At 39.5% G+C, this 16371-nt stretch overlaps 2 protein-coding genes across 2 annotated transcripts in view; one reads left to right on the forward strand and one right to left on the reverse strand.

Moving 5' to 3' along the window:
• Positions 1-3379, forward strand: part of kcnh8 (potassium voltage-gated channel, subfamily H (eag-related), member 8) — a 90925-nt gene extending 87546 nt beyond the window's left edge. The window contains exon 17 of the mRNA XM_024293420.2: positions 1501-3379. Coding sequence (XP_024149188.1) covers positions 1501-2091 — 591 coding nt within the window. The 3' untranslated portion in view covers positions 2092-3379. The remainder of the gene's footprint in view (positions 1-1500) is intronic.
• An 11784-nt stretch (positions 3380-15163) lies between these two features.
• Positions 15164-16371, reverse strand: part of LOC112136456 (polypeptide N-acetylgalactosaminyltransferase 15) — an 8393-nt gene continuing 7185 nt past the window's right edge. Inside the window, exons 6-10 of the mRNA XM_024258167.2 lie at positions 16128-16322; positions 15924-16055; positions 15753-15854; positions 15536-15679; positions 15164-15463 (exon numbers count right to left, since the gene is read on the reverse strand). Coding sequence (XP_024113935.1) covers positions 15290-15463; positions 15536-15679; positions 15753-15854; positions 15924-16055; positions 16128-16322 — 747 coding nt within the window. The 3' untranslated portion in view covers positions 15164-15289. The remainder of the gene's footprint in view (positions 15464-15535; positions 15680-15752; positions 15855-15923; positions 16056-16127; positions 16323-16371) is intronic.

Genomic DNA, 16371 nt, shown 5'->3' on the forward strand with positions numbered 1-16371 from the left:
CAGTTGTAAATCAGGAGCAGATGAAACAATGGAGTTGGAAAAAGATTTTATTTGTTATGTAGAAGATACACTGGCCAGGCTACAAGCTCCCTGCTCCGCTCCGTGCCAACAATCTCACCCACAATTAAGAAGTGAATTTCTATTTACCTACTGCTGCACTTCAGAAACTATGTACTAGAAAACAACATATTTAGAGTTTGAGCGCCACGTTATGATGTTTTCTTATTTTCATCAAGACAATAATAAAAAGTTTTATTTTTATTCTCCTCCTCTCGGGTTAATGCTCAAACAGAAGTAACGTTTAAAGCGGCCTTCAGGCGTAGCTATAGCTGAACGACTGACGTACAAAGAACCCAGAGAGATTCTGAAAGATCTGGTGAAAACAAACACAGCAATGTGCTTGCCAGTGCCTCTGTAGAGGTCTCCAAAACGTAAAAACCCAAGCTACTCGCTCAACATCATCCATGTTTTCCATGATGTGGCAACGGATGAATTCCAGAACAACTTTGGTGGTTTCTCCGCTGCAGGGGCGTCAAGGCTATAAGCAATAAATTCAAATTTGTGTCAATCGCCTCGCTTTTGACGCGCTTGCCACTCCGGTGTAAATGCGTCATAAGTCTTCTTTAAAGAAAACATGTTCTTTTTTTCTCTTGTATTACAAAAGCTTCTACTTATGAGAATTTCTATTAAAGAGCCTGTACCTTGCTCTTCTTAAGCCTTTCAGAGTAAACTACATCCACATATGGAATAATATATCCCCTTTATTAAACTAAAGAACAAATTATTAATGAAATATGAGTTATTTTTTGTTTTCCAACCCGGGAATAAGATGACTTCATTTCTGAGGCTCTGCCTTTCACTCCTTATGGGCGACGCCCATCATCCTAGAGCCGGCTTCGGCAGCATGTCTGTTTGTTTCACTTACAAAAACAAACAATATCTGAACTTTTGAAAAGATGGATGAGCATATAAAAAGAAAGCGTTTTGCAGATCACCACTAGCTCTGCTGAGAAAGTGTGTGTGTGTTAGGCTGGGGCGGAGCTGGCAGAGCGGACCCAAAACAATGCCTTGTATATATATATATATATATATATATATATATATATATATATATATACAGTCTATGTTGTGTGTGTGTATATATATATATATATATATATATATGTATATCTTGTATTTATATATGTATATATGGTTTTATATGTATATATGGTTATATATGTATATAATAGGGCTGTGAAAGAAGCTGACAGAACAGTTGGAATGATCTAAAATATATTTTGGATATATATATATAAAACATTTATCTGTGATTTAGATACTTCTATGCAGATCATTTTGGGCCTTCACTGAAGGCTTTGCAGGCCCTGACAGTACACCACTGCTTAAAAGCTCAAAAAAGTTGATTTTCCATGATATAAACCATATCAGTAGTTCCTTAAATTAAAGACATATAAAAATTGTGAGGTCTTCTTAGAGATCATCTGTTTTTCTCTGCAGGTGGGCACCCTGCGGAAGGAAGTAGCTGACCTTGGACAGGTCATGAAGAGAATGGCCCAGCTCATGGAGACCCTCATTCCATCAGTGCAGCCACCTACGATAGTGTGCCCCGCGCATTACTCTCCGGCACACCACACGTGCCTGCAACCTGCCACGCCGTCTCGGTCTTGCCCTTCACCGTCCCCCTCTAAAACTGCCTCCATTTGGACAGAGGCAACGATGCCACTGGCTTCCCCCTCCCTCGCAGTCGCACAGCAGCACGGCGTGATGTGCCACACAGACTTTTTGATACATAGACCACAGAGCCTCCAAGCAGCATGTCCCGCCATGCCCAGCTCAGCTTCACCTTTAACTCCTGACTCTTTTCAGCTCCAGCCGGCCTCTGTGATCTCAGAGCTTCCTATGCCTTCGTCGTCCTGCAGTTTGCATGATATTCCATGCTGCGAGGTTCGGGCCCCTACCCCTGTATTGTCGAGTGTGGACAGTTCACCTCCGCAGGACGGAGGAGAAAGGGGGCTTTATCACAGCCCTGGATCCTCTCCTCAAACTGGACTCGGATTGGTCCATCGCTGTCCAAACCAGGGTTTGTAGCAGACCTTTAAAGAACTTTTTTTGGAAACACACTCAGCTCAGAACTTTAATATCACTGCAAGACACAGCAGAGATGCAATGAACATTTCTGTTTCTTTTAAAGGCACGCTTTTCAAAAATGTATTTGCATGAAAACAGATAAAGAGGGTTTAGTTGTTAGCCTTACCGTATAGAGGCCTAGTTTTAATAGAAGACAAGCTTTGGGAGCAGTATATTGAGGCTCCTTCAGAGAAAACACTGAGAAAGAGACAGAAACTTTGAGAGAAAGAGTAGCTTTTGAGCACCCCTTCTCGCTTCCTTCCTTCCGACCTTCCTCTTCTCTTTACCTGTTCTTTCCTTGCTTACCTAACCAACGTCGGATGCCAGCGCGGAACACTGCACAACTGGTTAAAGTGGGAGCACAAGACAATGTGAGGAGAGAAATGGGGCGTACTGTGCTATTTACTGCTGGACCCGCAGGGAGAATGGGTAAAGGATGGAGGAAGCTGGCTGTGGAGGTGGCGGTGGGGCATGTTGAGCCTCGGGCATCGCAACCATGCTGTCGTCTGTCAAGCTGAGCACAGGGATTCTTTCCCCCCTCTCTGTCTCTGTTTTGCGGTTCTTTCTCCCCATCGGTCCTCCTCTCTCTGTGCATGCCTTTCGAGTAGTGCCTGTAGACCCACATTAACATGCCGCATGTCAGCCCGTGGAGATTCCGCTTGCCATTTACCTGTCTATTTAAAGGAAACGTGGTTCAATATTTTAAACTTGGCATTTACTGATGCCTATTTATTGAATGTGAGCTCCGTTTAAACAGTGCTGCTATTTTAGGCACGCAGGAGTCCCCCCCTGATGTAAAGTGGCCTGAAGCAAATATTTCTAATGCTAAATTGGTCCACGATTTCAACCCTGATAATCATCCAGGGTGACGATCTCCGGGATCGATTTTCTTAGCTGTTAAGAACGAAGGCAATATTCCCACCTAGAAGCACAAAAGGGGAAATAAAGACACTTTTATATTTCTATGAATGTATCAATACTAAAGATGTATTTTTTATTTTTTACCTCAAAGAATGCAGTAGTGTGATGTCGGCAAAAATACTGCAGCTGTAAAAGAAGTTATGTTCAGCTGTTGGCATCGAATGCAGTCACAACTTTTGTCCAGCAGATCTACTCTTCTTCTCTTTTGAACTATTGTAGATTTGAGCCTTTTACTCTGCAAATGGAATGTACTGTAATCAACCTTCTTTCCCCCTTTTTGATATCTATTAGATACAAAAATTGATATGCTAATAAACAAGAAATATGACTCTTGTGGTGGCTTTTTTCTTACATCATAGGTTCTGTCTCCTGATATTTCTCAGATGTAACTGTTTCTGTTTTAATTAATCTCAGGATGTGTGCAAATGCTGAACATTTCATTTGTTTTAGTTTTTTCACTTGCTTATTTCACTCTGGCTTTAAAACTAATTGGCAATTTTTTATTTTAAAGTGGTGAACCAAAAGACCTTAAAGCTCTTGTGTCAAAGTCGAGGCCCGTGGGCCAGATCTGGCCCTCCAGGTCATTTTATGTTACTGTTATTAATGGCCCGATGTTGTCTTGCGCTAATTTCTAACTTGTATAATTTTGACAAAATATATTTTTATGGAGAGTAAAATATTGAAAGTTATTTAAGTTTATTTGTACTGAAATATTATTCCTGTCTGTTTTTATTCATTGTAATGTTAAAAAGTTACGTTTTTAATTTTTTAAATATTTAGTTTTAGTGCCGGGGTCTGCAATCTGCGGCTCCGGAGCCACATGCTCTTTAACCCTTTCATTAAAGGAAATTACAATATTTTTAATTTGAAAAAGTAACTTATTTTAGGTTTATCTTATAGGTTCATTAAGAAAAAAAAAGCAGCCATAAAAGTCAATCCTTTTTCAACTCCTTCACCAACAGTTGAAGGACAGTTTTTACCACTCCACCTGACTACATTACCCATAATACTCCAACAATCCATCAGCAGTTTGGCTTCAGAGTTGGCCAAAATTGAAACATTTTGACAAATGTTTGAGTTCTGTTTACCACAGAAAATCTATCTGAAGTTAGTACACAACCAGAATTCATGCAATCAAAGGTGTGTTTCGGATTTTGCCCCCCCTGTGCGATTGAGTTTACGCCCCCCTGCCTTAAAGGATCAACGCATGAAGGTAATAATCAGACCTTCCATTGAACACATTAAATAAACTGTTATCTGACAACTATTCATTATGTCAAGTTTAAACGTCGTTTATCTGTTACTGCTATCTAACAGTGAGGGAGTTAAACACCCAGTATGGTGAGAAGAATCTTTTTTACATGTTCTTGTGGCATATGTATGTTTATAGAGGACATATAGAAAATGAAGCTCGAAGTTGCATTTCTGAGTATTTCTGTATTCAAATCACTCTGATTAAGGAGCTGACAAAAATGTTCTGTTTGAAAAAGACCTTAACATACTGTGCCTGAGAGGGTAGACAAACGTGATGGGAGGAGCATGGAGGGTTGCTTCTTGATGATGTCATCAATACTTGTCGGTCATAGCAGCCAGCGCTCAGAAAAATCGTAACGTCGATTTTATACCTTCAGAGAGGTCATGCTTGATACAAAAAGTCAGCACTTACATTTAAATGCAAACTTGTGTGCTTTAGAGGACACCCGTATGAAGAAAAGCTCTTGTCTTCCGTGGCATAGCACGCCACGGCTCACTCTACCGGCGGAGGAATACAGAACTTGAAGTCCCTTCGCTTAAAAAAAGCCCCTTCAATTGGAGGGGTAGGGGAAGAATTTGGATTTGGCCTATGTTCTCGAAAAATACAGTTTTTTTTATTATTATTTTGGATAAAAAGACTATAATCATAATTAAAAGACCACTCTGAAAATAGATAAAAAAAAGATGATGGAAGTGGGATTTTAGCAACATTTAGGAACTTTACCAGGCTCTATCAGTGACTCTTTTAGATTATGAGATTAGAGGCTCCAAATATTAATGTTTAATCAAGCTAATCACGACTGATTTTTGTAATTTCTGAAGTAACCGGGAACCGTTTCTTGTTGGTTAAAGTGCATGTTTTTAACAGCTACATATACAAGCATGTCATCTTTTTCTCTTTTTTTCATAGCTGCTTTCCATTGTTATGCTACACTAGTGTTGCCGATTTGTTAACAAAAGGATGTTGAGTTGACTTTGAATCCTCCACCACACAACTGGGCTGCAATTTTTTTTCCCCTTTTTCTTTGTAACAGCAAATTTGCTTTGTGTCGGTGTGTTTGTCTGCTGCTGCTCAGTGAGAAGTATGGTGTTCATGAAGCAGGAGGAGGATGTGTGTTGAGGAAGACTCACCTGTCCCAGGCCCAACTTCGCTCTTCTGCTAGTGTAACGAGATTAAATCTTTTTTTAATTACACAAAATATTGACTGTCTAAGTTTAGTTTCTCCCCCTGAATTCAGCATTGGGTAACCCCTCCTTAGTTTGTTCTTCTTCTGTGGTTTCTTCTTTATATGTTGGGCGCTCGCTTTCCCTCTCCCCTTGCTGTTTTACTGTTCGGTTGGAGAGATCCGCAATAAATGGAGGTGATCTCCGAGGGTGCTGCTGTGCTTCCACGTCTTTCTTCCCCATAAACACAACGCAGAATCGATCCGGTTACACTAGCATCCCATGTGGTCTTGATGCATTTGATCAATTTCAATCAGCTCAAACATGTATTTATTGTTGGTGATTTTACAGAAAACGTGGGTCAGAACCGCTGAAAATGGACTTCCAGGTGGCTCTTTCCACTCAGAAGGGTTATTAGTGTATTTAGCTGCACATCTGTGGGAATGCTGTCATTTATCCTTGGGTCTGGAGACCCATCCATCTTTAATGGTGTGCAGACAATCCCAATCATGACTGTTTATGCATCGTTTTATCCACCTGCTCGCAAACTCATCTTTTATTCACCGCTTTAACTGTCATTAGCAATCTGAAGCCCATCTGGCGTCCTGCTTTGCACTCTACGTCTTTTATCCGGAATTTTTTAAGAGAAGTAGTTCCGAGCTGAGGTATTTTCTTTTCTTTTTTTTAAGAAGTGCTCATCTTTCAAGCAAACAGACACTTAACTTTGGCTTTTTATATCCCATACATCACTGTGGTTTTTCAATTGGACTCCCTGTGCATTGTTTGGCGATGGCCCTGACCCAAATACAGCAACAATTCATCCCCGTCCACCGAATTCACAGGGATACGGAGCACACACATGAATTCATTCTTCTATTCAAATGAGCACATCGTCCCAGTGAAAGGAGCCTCTTCCATCGACCCAGATTTTCCCACTAAATTAAAAAAAACACACAGTTTGTTGAAGTGAGAACTTCTCTTTCATGTTGTGTTTGTCTAGGAAGTCACCACAGCGATTTGCAGAAACCTGCTCAGCATACAGTGGACTTTGATGCTCTGAGGGGCAAAAAAACGGCCTTGTTCTGGTTCTGTTGGTTTTTCACAGAGCGTGGCGCCCACTTGTGTGTGTTTTATATGTATATGAGCGCTACAGTACTGTACCATCAATCTTGTTTGCACTGATGCAAAGCAGAAAGGCTGGAGGAAGAAGCTGCTGGACATTCGATGTGTTGTGATGAATGAGGGTTGGTGGGAGTGGTTGGAGTGGTGGCAGAACAGAATGTGTCTCAGAAGTTGAGATTAATGGCGGCGTCTGCTTTTCGAGGTGCACCCCTGGCAGTACCCATCAGCGTTGGATGTTGGGACAGATGTTGAAAATGCTGAAGTCTAATACTACAATCACATCGCCCTCAGTAACACACGTTTAAACCACCACTTCCAATTAGGAGTTAAAATAAATCCACCTTTTGGGCTTCTGCGTTCAAAAATGTTGAGTTCTAATTTTCGTGCTCTACATACAAAAGGCGTGGCTGTTTAATGCTTGTTAAAAGTTAAACCAGTTGACCAATCAGGGATTTGGTTTGGGTAGTGACGTATGGATGGCATCCCTTTTAATTCACGGAAGTCTCAACCATTTGAAATAATTTGATTATATGACACCAAGTCTTTCATATATTGGAATGGAGATGTGACAGAAAATGCCTGGAGCAAGATTTACAATCATGCACTGCTTCTTTTTGCACCAAGCCTCTACTAACTGTAGGTGTATATACTAGTATCGGGTAGCAACGGTCCAGATCACAAACGCTCCTTCAGAACCCAAGTTCATTCTTGAAGACGTGGCTCATGCCCAGTGTGTACGTAACTTGAAAGGAATCCAGATTTTCTGAGTAACAGCTTCAGAATCTGTTTTTCTTCTTTTCTATTTTTATGTCTCCTTTATTATTGTTTCTAACTAATATGTCTGACGACTTTTTATGTTTAAACTAATGTTTATATGTCTTATTTGTTTAACAGCATGTTGATGAAAAGTGCTATATTAACCAAGTGATTGATTGATTGATTGATTATTTGACTGACTGATTGATTGGTTGGTTGGTTGATTGATTTACAGCATTGCCACATATACTTTGCTATATTTAGAGTGTTACAGATTAATTGATTAATTGTATTGATTGATTGGTACCATTGCCACATATACTTTGCTGTATTTAGAGTGTTACAGATTAATTGATTGATTATATTGATTGATTGATTGATTGGTACCATTGCCACATATACTTTACTGTATTGTAGAATGTCACAGATTGATGGATTGGTTGATTGATTGATTGATTGTACTGATTTGATTGATTTACAGCATTGCTACATATACTTTGCTGCATTTAGAGTGTTACAGATTGATTGGTCGATTGATTAATTGATTTGTAGCTGTGTCACATACAGTTTGCTGTAGAGTAGAGTGTTAGACACTGATTTACTGATTTGGTTGATTGATTGACTGATTGATTGATTTGTAGCATTGGCATATACTTTGCTGTATTGTAGAGTGTTACAGATTAATAGGTTGATTGGCTAAATTGTTGGTTGAATAATTGATTGGATGGTTTATTGATTGATTGATAGATTGGTAGCATTGCCACGTGTACTTTGCTGTATTGTACAGTGATTACAGATTGATTGATTGGTTGATTGATTGATCGATTTGCAGCATGGCTACATATACTTTGCTGTATTAAAGAGTGTTAAAGATTGATTGGTTGACTGATTTATTGATTGATTGATTGGTAGCAGTGCCAAATATACTTTGCTGTATTGTAGACTGTTACAGATTGACTGACTGACTGATTAATTGCTTGATTGATTGATAATATGGTCGGCAGTTATAGAGTAACCTTTATGTATGTTTCCACTCTGAAGTTGGTGAGACTCAAGCACTTTGTCAACATGTATTATTTATCACGACTTTTTTAGTTTATCAACCCAAATCACTTTGCAACAATTTTGAGTTTGAATATTTTCTCAAAGCTTCTCCGACAGAGGACAGAATACACGGACAGAAATTGCCAGGTAACAAGAACTCTGTCTCCCGATCTTGTGATAAATGTGTTGCTTACACACATACCTAAAAAAAACTGTGAGAAGAGCGACCCAGTGAGTCTTTCATTCGCAGACTATACCAAGACATGTTACAGCTGGCTGCACAGCTTAAAATAAACCACGATAAAAAATACATATTATGACTCTTGACTTCATTTTGTCCTCTCACCAAATACTGTTTTCTTTTTCAGTCTTACACGGAAAATGTTCTTGTTTATTCTTCCAAGTGATTCAGCTTTTTTTTAAAGGGGGAAAGATCACTGCTGTGCAGAAACACTTTAGAAAGTCTTATTTTTAACACAAAATTAACTTAACAAATAGGATTTCTTATATTGAGATTTGAGCCAAATTTAAAGACGGGGTTTTGTTCTAACCCTGAAGCTGCGTTCACATCACTCAGCAACACGTTCAAGCGGTCACTTTAAATAAAGAGTTTATGTAAACGCTGGTCCGTGCAATCCAAACGTTCACAGGTAGTTGTACAAATTTCTACAACCGTTTTTGTTCTCTGTGTACGCCAAATGTTGAAAGTTAAACCAGGCTGAACTTTGACCAATCAGGGACTCGGATTCGGTAGTGGCATATGGATGGCCTTCCTTTGGAATTCACGGATATGCCAACTATTTGAAATTGATCAAGAGGAGACATTAATAACTGCGTTTTGTGCCCAGCTGGAGTTCTCTGACACCAAGTCTTTCATATATTCTATTAAAGCTGTTAAAGGAGAGAATAAAGAAAAATGTGCAAGTTTGCAATTCTTCAATATTTTGCACCAAACCTCTTCTAGCGGCACTCATGAACATACATGCCCATTGTGTCCACAACTTTAGGATTATACTGCCTGAGAAAATTAATACCTTTTGTAATCCCATCTCAAATGACAAAAAATGTATGTAAAAAAAGAAAAAAATGCTAAATAACCTATTTATAACAACTAACTGTATTTCTGAAAACTGTTACATTTGCTTATTCTTTTCAAAGTTGATCCAAAGTGCTTGAGTCACAGTGTTCCCCCATTCACACATGATGGTAGCTCTGTTGCCGTACATTGACTCCCACCTGTAGCCACCAGGATGTGAGGTTCAGTGTCTTGCCCAAGGACACTTCAGCACATGGACAGAGAGTGGGAACCGGTCTTGTGACCTCCTTAGAGGTTGACCGCTCTACCTTTGCACCACAGATGTTTTCTTGAATCTTCAACAAATCTGTGCTCCTTCAGGGCATAATAACAGTCACGACTTTGCATATTCTGTTGTCTATTCTCATCTGAGACAGGAAGACATCAAGGGTGGAATGGAGAAAAAGTTTAGAGAATATTGTTTTTTATTTCAACCGAGACACCCAAAACGGCACAAGCCAAGCTACCGTGATTGCTACATGTACATATATATAATTATATACAAAATTTTAATGACATAGACTTATATAAGCTCCCCAGCCACCATACGTACGTATATTACGTATATAATTTTAATTATATATAATTTATTAATAAAAATAAATAAATAATTGAAGATGTTTCGAAAAAAGATTTTCTTTAAATGATTAAATAAATTTGCATGCAGATCAATAGAAATAAAGAGTCAGTGAACATGACGGTGTGATGGTGCTGGAACTGTTAGCACAATAATGAGGGCTTGACTGGTTCTGGAAATGCTAGTTGGCTTAAAAAAATCTATTTTTTTTTATTTATTTATTTTTTTTATGAGGCTTATTAATCATCATTCAGCATCCCTATGCAACCCAAGCACCAAAATAATATTTCTCTCCAGTTTATTATCCAGAAGAGCCTTTTTTTAAGCATTTGCTGTTTGACAGCATCCTTACTTAACTTCGAGCCTTTTTGCTTAATTGCTGCCAGTTTCTGTCACATTTTACTGCACTTGGTTTATTTTTTATTTTATTTATTTGTCAACCCTGCTCCACAAAGGCCTAATTGCTCTTTACAGATCATTTGAAACAACGGGGTCTGTGTAAGTCTCTCTGAGGTTTGCACTTTAGCACCGACACCTCTGGTAAAAGAAGACCCCGACCCGATTCCTCTGGACCGCGGCAGCTGATACTCGCCTGAGTCACCGCCGTTCTCCGGAAGATGTTTGCAGCGCGGAGAGAGCATGACGTGCCCAGCAGCCAGCAGCATTTGATGTGGGTGTTCACTGTGTTTATCACACTCATCCTGAGCATGGAGAGTAGATGGAAGATGGAGGGGGGGGCAGGCAAAAGGTCACACAGCAGCAGCGGAGGACAGTTTCAGGGCTGCGAGGAGAGAGGGAATTAAGGGATGGAGAGAAGGAAAATATTGGCTTTTAAAGTGGGGGAGACACATTCTGAAAATATTTATTACCTCCTGCCGCTTTCTGCTTGTCAGATCAATGAGATCCTTCACTGAATCCATCAGGATTTAAGTGTGCTGTGGGTTCTTTTAAACCTCATAAACACATGCAGATTTACACTCATCTACCAAGAAATAAACATGAAAAAGAAAAATAAATCCAGGCGCATAATGGATTTAAATTCTGCTATTTTATTTTCAAAAGGGCACACATGTAGCTAAGCTGAACAGTGGAGTTAGTTAACATTCAATCCATTCATTTTCTGTACTTGCTTCATGCTGTTCAGGGTCGAGTGGGAGAGGAGGGGGGTGCTGGAGCCGCTCCAAGCTGTCATCAGGCGAGAGGTGGCGCACGGAGACAAACAGCCGAGCATGCTCCCTCTCACTTCTGATTTAAAATCACCAGACAAGCTAATCTGCTTGTTTTGGGGACTCCAGAAGACGCACACAAAGTCGGAGAAAGGAAAAAGTCGGGGTTGGAAGCCTCATCCGTCAGTCGTTATCGTGTTTCACTGCACAGCAGCCTTTACTCAACTTTTCAATTGTTTAATTCTTCATATAAAAATAAGCTACTTTGAGTTATCCTCCAGAGCACAAAATAATGAATCTTGCTTTAGAGATCTGGGAGATGTTCACTCCACAGAGCAACATTTCTAATAAAAGAGGCTGTTTCTAGACACAACTGTAAAGGTCAACCTGGTACGCTTCAGATTAAAGGGGAGCTGTTTCATTCAAATACCCCACAAATTCTTCAAATCTTGTAAAATGGGATTTCATCAATAAAATTGTGTCTGTTTTCATGTTTTTATTGCACACAAAGACCTATAGTGTCATGCAGAAGGTAGAAGTTTAGTAACTGTTTTTATTTTTTTGTTTTGTTTTTATTAAACCGTAAAATATCTATTTTTTTTGTTTTTAGCTTGAAAAATGACACTGGAAACGCCATTCAAGACAGTTTAAAGTGACAGTTTACTCCACAGTATAGAAGTTTCAGAAACAAACAATATATATATATATATATATAAAATATATAATTAAAAAAACAATGGTTGAAACATGGTTGTAAGAATAAATTGTGTTATTTTGAGTGCTAAAAAAGTCATATTCAATAGGGGTATAATATATTTGGTGATCTTTTTATCAATTTAAAATGCTGACAACACGAAATCTAATTAATTACTAATGGCGTCCTTCAGCGTCTTTCGACCGCTACATGGCAGCACAGCGCACTTTGAGATGCTCTACACCACAACATGAGTGTCTTATGTATATACTTATCCCGGACAAGCCCCCAAGTTGTCACGACCAGCTCGAATAAATGGAAAACAAGAGGGAGACTAGGTAAGGCTCAACCAAAGATTTTCTTTTTTTTACATGAAGCTAACCCAACTGAATCTGCAGCTTAATCTGCCAGGTGGGAGAGAGCGGCGCCACGACTCCCAGCAGCTCTGTGGGACTGGCCAGGTCCGCCCAGAGAGTCCAGACTCCAACTCAACCAATCAAAAAGAGGAAGCACACAAAAGGGGAAGACTGGGGTCGTAACATGCGAGAACCAGCTTGTGTTCATTGCTCAGTCTCATTTGTTCAGTCAGACTTGTGGTTTTTGTTGTTGTTAGTATGACTTAGCTTTTTCAAAGTCAGATTCTAAAAAAAAGGAAAACATGTTCTGGTATTGTCTCAGAATATATTGTAATATCTATTGTATCACCAGATTCTTGCCGATACACACCCCTATTTAAATATTTAAATGTTTATCCATTTTCTAAACCCACTGGGTTGCTGGGGCCTATCCTGGCCACTCTCAGACAAAAGTGAGATCCATTTTGACGGTCAATAATTTTTAAAACAATGTACAAACAAACAAATTATAACTCTTAAGGCTAATGTAATGCATATGCTTTGATGTTGTATTTTTTTCTTTGCTGTCTCTGTATCCATATGAGATGTAATTATAAGAAAAATAACATTCATGATGAGCTCCGGGCAAAGTGCAAATGTTATTGATTTTTGAAGAGCAGCTCTTGTACGGTTGACCTTCTTCAGGGAAATGTGGATTTGTTTTCACAGAATCCAGCTCCTCCTTTGTAGCAGCCCAAACTGGAGCACATGGACATAATAGAAGACGACCTCCAGAATGATCAGACACTCCACAAGAAAAAGGCATTTTTTTGTACTTATTAAATGGGCTCAGAAGTCTTTCTGTGGGACAAACATGGACACAGGCTGGTATAATCTGCTTTTCTACTCTTTAAGATCTGTTACAATCTTTACACTTAACCATTTTGACTGCTTAGTTAATGGGAAATCCCAGCTGTTAATCACAGATTTCTAATGTGACAAAAAACAGTTTATTAAATTTAGACTTAAATGTATAAAATATTATATCCACAATAAAGTTGTGAAGTGTGAACTAGAGTTGTTTGCAGTGCAGTTTGAGACAAAAAGAGCTAAACCAGCTGTGTTTCAGGGAAAGGAGCTGAAGGCTGGTGGCGCCCTCTGCTGTATCTGATATGAATTACAAACCATTTTTAGAGTTTCACTTTATTTATTTTTTGTTTGAGAACAGCCTAAAGTAAATTAGCATGAAATTTTGAAAATATCTTCAGGTGATATTAGCTCCTGATGACTATATGCCACTTTTTTTTTTTATTATTAGGTGGAGAAAACACGCGATTCACCAACATGAATTCTTTAGATAAATCCTTCTTGCTGGTTTCTGCATAAAGTTGGTTTGTGCACAACCAGACTCAACTTTGTGAGGAAGCACACGTTCCTCACCAGTAAAAGCTGATTCAACATTTCTAGAAAAGGAAATTTTGACTTCCATTTTTTCTGTGCAGCATTTTTTGCCCTACATTTACTGTATACGGCTGTTCACCACATATATAAAATTTCCTTAAATTAATGTAAATACATGTATTTAATAGATTAATCAAGCTCTCTCTGTTGTCCAAAGTTTGTTTTTGCCTATATGGTTCTGTGATAAAACACACATATAGCAACCAGGACCGACCGGCTCTGAGCTGCATGGCGCCCCAGCAAAAGGGGCGTTTCGCGGCCCAGTAAGGATTGGCGCCACACCAGGCAAAGTTATTGATTATGTCAAACCTTTGAGTTATTTTATTTGTGTTTTATTAAGTAGCACTTTTTTATGTATATAATGACAGAGATTTTTATTTAGTTCACAAATAGTCTACACTAAATGTAAAAAGAAAAATTAAATGAAAATAAAAATTTCTTTTCAGTTTGCATCCACTGCTCCCTGGTGTAAAAAAAAAGGAAAACAAGCACATTTTCTGTCCTTTACTGCGGAAAATTGTGAGTATCTTGATTTATCCAAGAAGTCGTGTTAAAACTTCCTTTAGGCAAAAAAAAAAAAAAAGTCAGCATTTTTATTACCAGACAAACAGAATGAAGAATGTCTTCTGCTCATAGGAATGACTGCTTCCCATTATTAGGAATAATAACCCAATAATGGTTTATTATTCTAATAGTCATTGAGAAAAGCTTCCAAAAAATGTGAAACAAAAAATAATAACAACAATAATTTTTGTTAGAAAATAATTGTTATAAGTACTATTACAGACACATAACTGAGTGGTAAAGTGGGTACAAGCTGACTAAAATGTTCTCCAAAAATGCAATTGGGCAGGCCAACAGAATGTTTAAAGCTCACCCATGGGTCCATCCACCAACAAAACAAAAAGATTCACCTCTAAAAACAAACAAAAAAAAATAATTAAAAAAAGCAAAACCTCAATGGAAATAAAAATGGCTGATTTGTTTGATTATTTTGCATCTGTCAAGAGTTAGGCCCCTGTTCCCTCTGCTCACCACTAGAGGGAGCCATCTCCCAAGTTGTACCGCCACTGTATTTAGCGAAGTCTTGTTTGTGTTACTTGCCAAATCATTCTGAGCTGTGGAGGTGATTGCTAAACAGCTGATGCAAGGTGTTACAGCACCAATAGGCACACCAAAAGGGGGCCACGCAAAGATCATGGGGAACACAGTTTGACTAAAAGACAAAGAAACACTGTTGTGTAAAGCAAAAATAAGAATGAAATACGAAATAGGAGGCCAGGTGAGAGTCAAAACTCAGGAGATGGCGCCCTCTGGTGGCCGATGGAGAGAACAGGGCTTGACTCATTACTGTTGTGTTCCCTTCTTCCAGCACCATCTAGTGGTTTTTAGTGGAACTGCAGCATTTTTGCTTATGTTAATTTCAGAAGAGAGGACAAAGACTCGAGTTAACACAAAATCAGATTTTGATTTTTAAACCATTTTTATTGTAAATATAGAGAAAAAATTACAAAAGAAATCTCAAAGTACTCCTTTTTGATGATTGGAAGATGATTTTTTTTCTGGTTTATAAAACTGTTGATAACTTTATTAGTTACCTTTGGGTGCTACTAACTGCTCAAAGTGCCACTGTTGTCTGGGGTGACGTGTACACTGTTTCAGGTAGAGTCCGCCTGCATTGGGTTTGTTTACTCCTGCCGTGCTCTGTTGTTGGACAGCCTCCACACACATCTGAGACTGCTGATGAACCAGCTGTCCGCTCAGCTGATGGTGTAAAACAGAAAGTCATTAAAGCCATGAAAAACATTTGCAGCTATGGATGATTTCCTGCCTTGCCTTTACGAATTTCCACTTGAGTCCCCTGTTGGTTGGTTGGTGGGCGGAGCATGGAGAGAGGACCACTCTGTTTCCTTTAGCATCCATGCACAAAGACCCCCCGCTCCCCCATCGCACCTCCCCCTCAGAGTTAAAATCACAGTGCTACGACAGAACCACAGGTAACCTTTGAATGTGTCAGCTTTGCTTCCCGAATCACAGAGGATGTCCTGATTACCTGACCGCCTGTCCCGCTGCACGGTGCTATGTTCATGACCCCCCCTTGCTGCTGTTCCCCCCTAGGGTAGTCTGCACAGCTGCCAGTGCCCACGTTGTACAACTGAAACAGGAGCACCGAAGATAAGAACGGCACAAGCTTATTTGAAGGTGCTAAACATGTGCGTCATACCTCGCCGGATAGAGCCGGTTTGTCCTGGGGAACGTAGAGCTGCGGGAAAACTGTGGACAAGAACCAGTGAAAGTTCCTGCAACCCAGACTTCTCTTTAGCCGCAGCCGTTCGGCAATGTTTGGGCTCTCCGACTGCAAATTCAGTTCATTTTTTCACCTTTTTAGTCAATTTCACAAATCCCCCCCCTACACACACACACACACCTGCTTGATGAAATGAGCAAGTGTGTCTCTCCTGTAGTAGATCTTCCTGTAAGCATCCATCCAGATGTCAGCAACCCGAATCTTGTTCCTCCTGAGCATGTCCTGGTCTGGGAAGATGTAGGGTCGGTGATGGAGACTGAGATGGGCCACACGGGAGCAGGGCACCACCTCCATGGATCCCCCACAGGACCACACCTGAAAAGCAAAACACATTGTTTGGGTTGGGTTTGGTTTGGGTTGGTTG

Source organism: Oryzias melastigma, linkage group LG11, assembly GCF_002922805.2.
Source record: "Oryzias melastigma strain HK-1 linkage group LG11, ASM292280v2, whole genome shotgun sequence".
NCBI classification, from domain to species: Eukaryota; Metazoa; Chordata; class Actinopteri; order Beloniformes; family Adrianichthyidae; genus Oryzias; species Oryzias melastigma.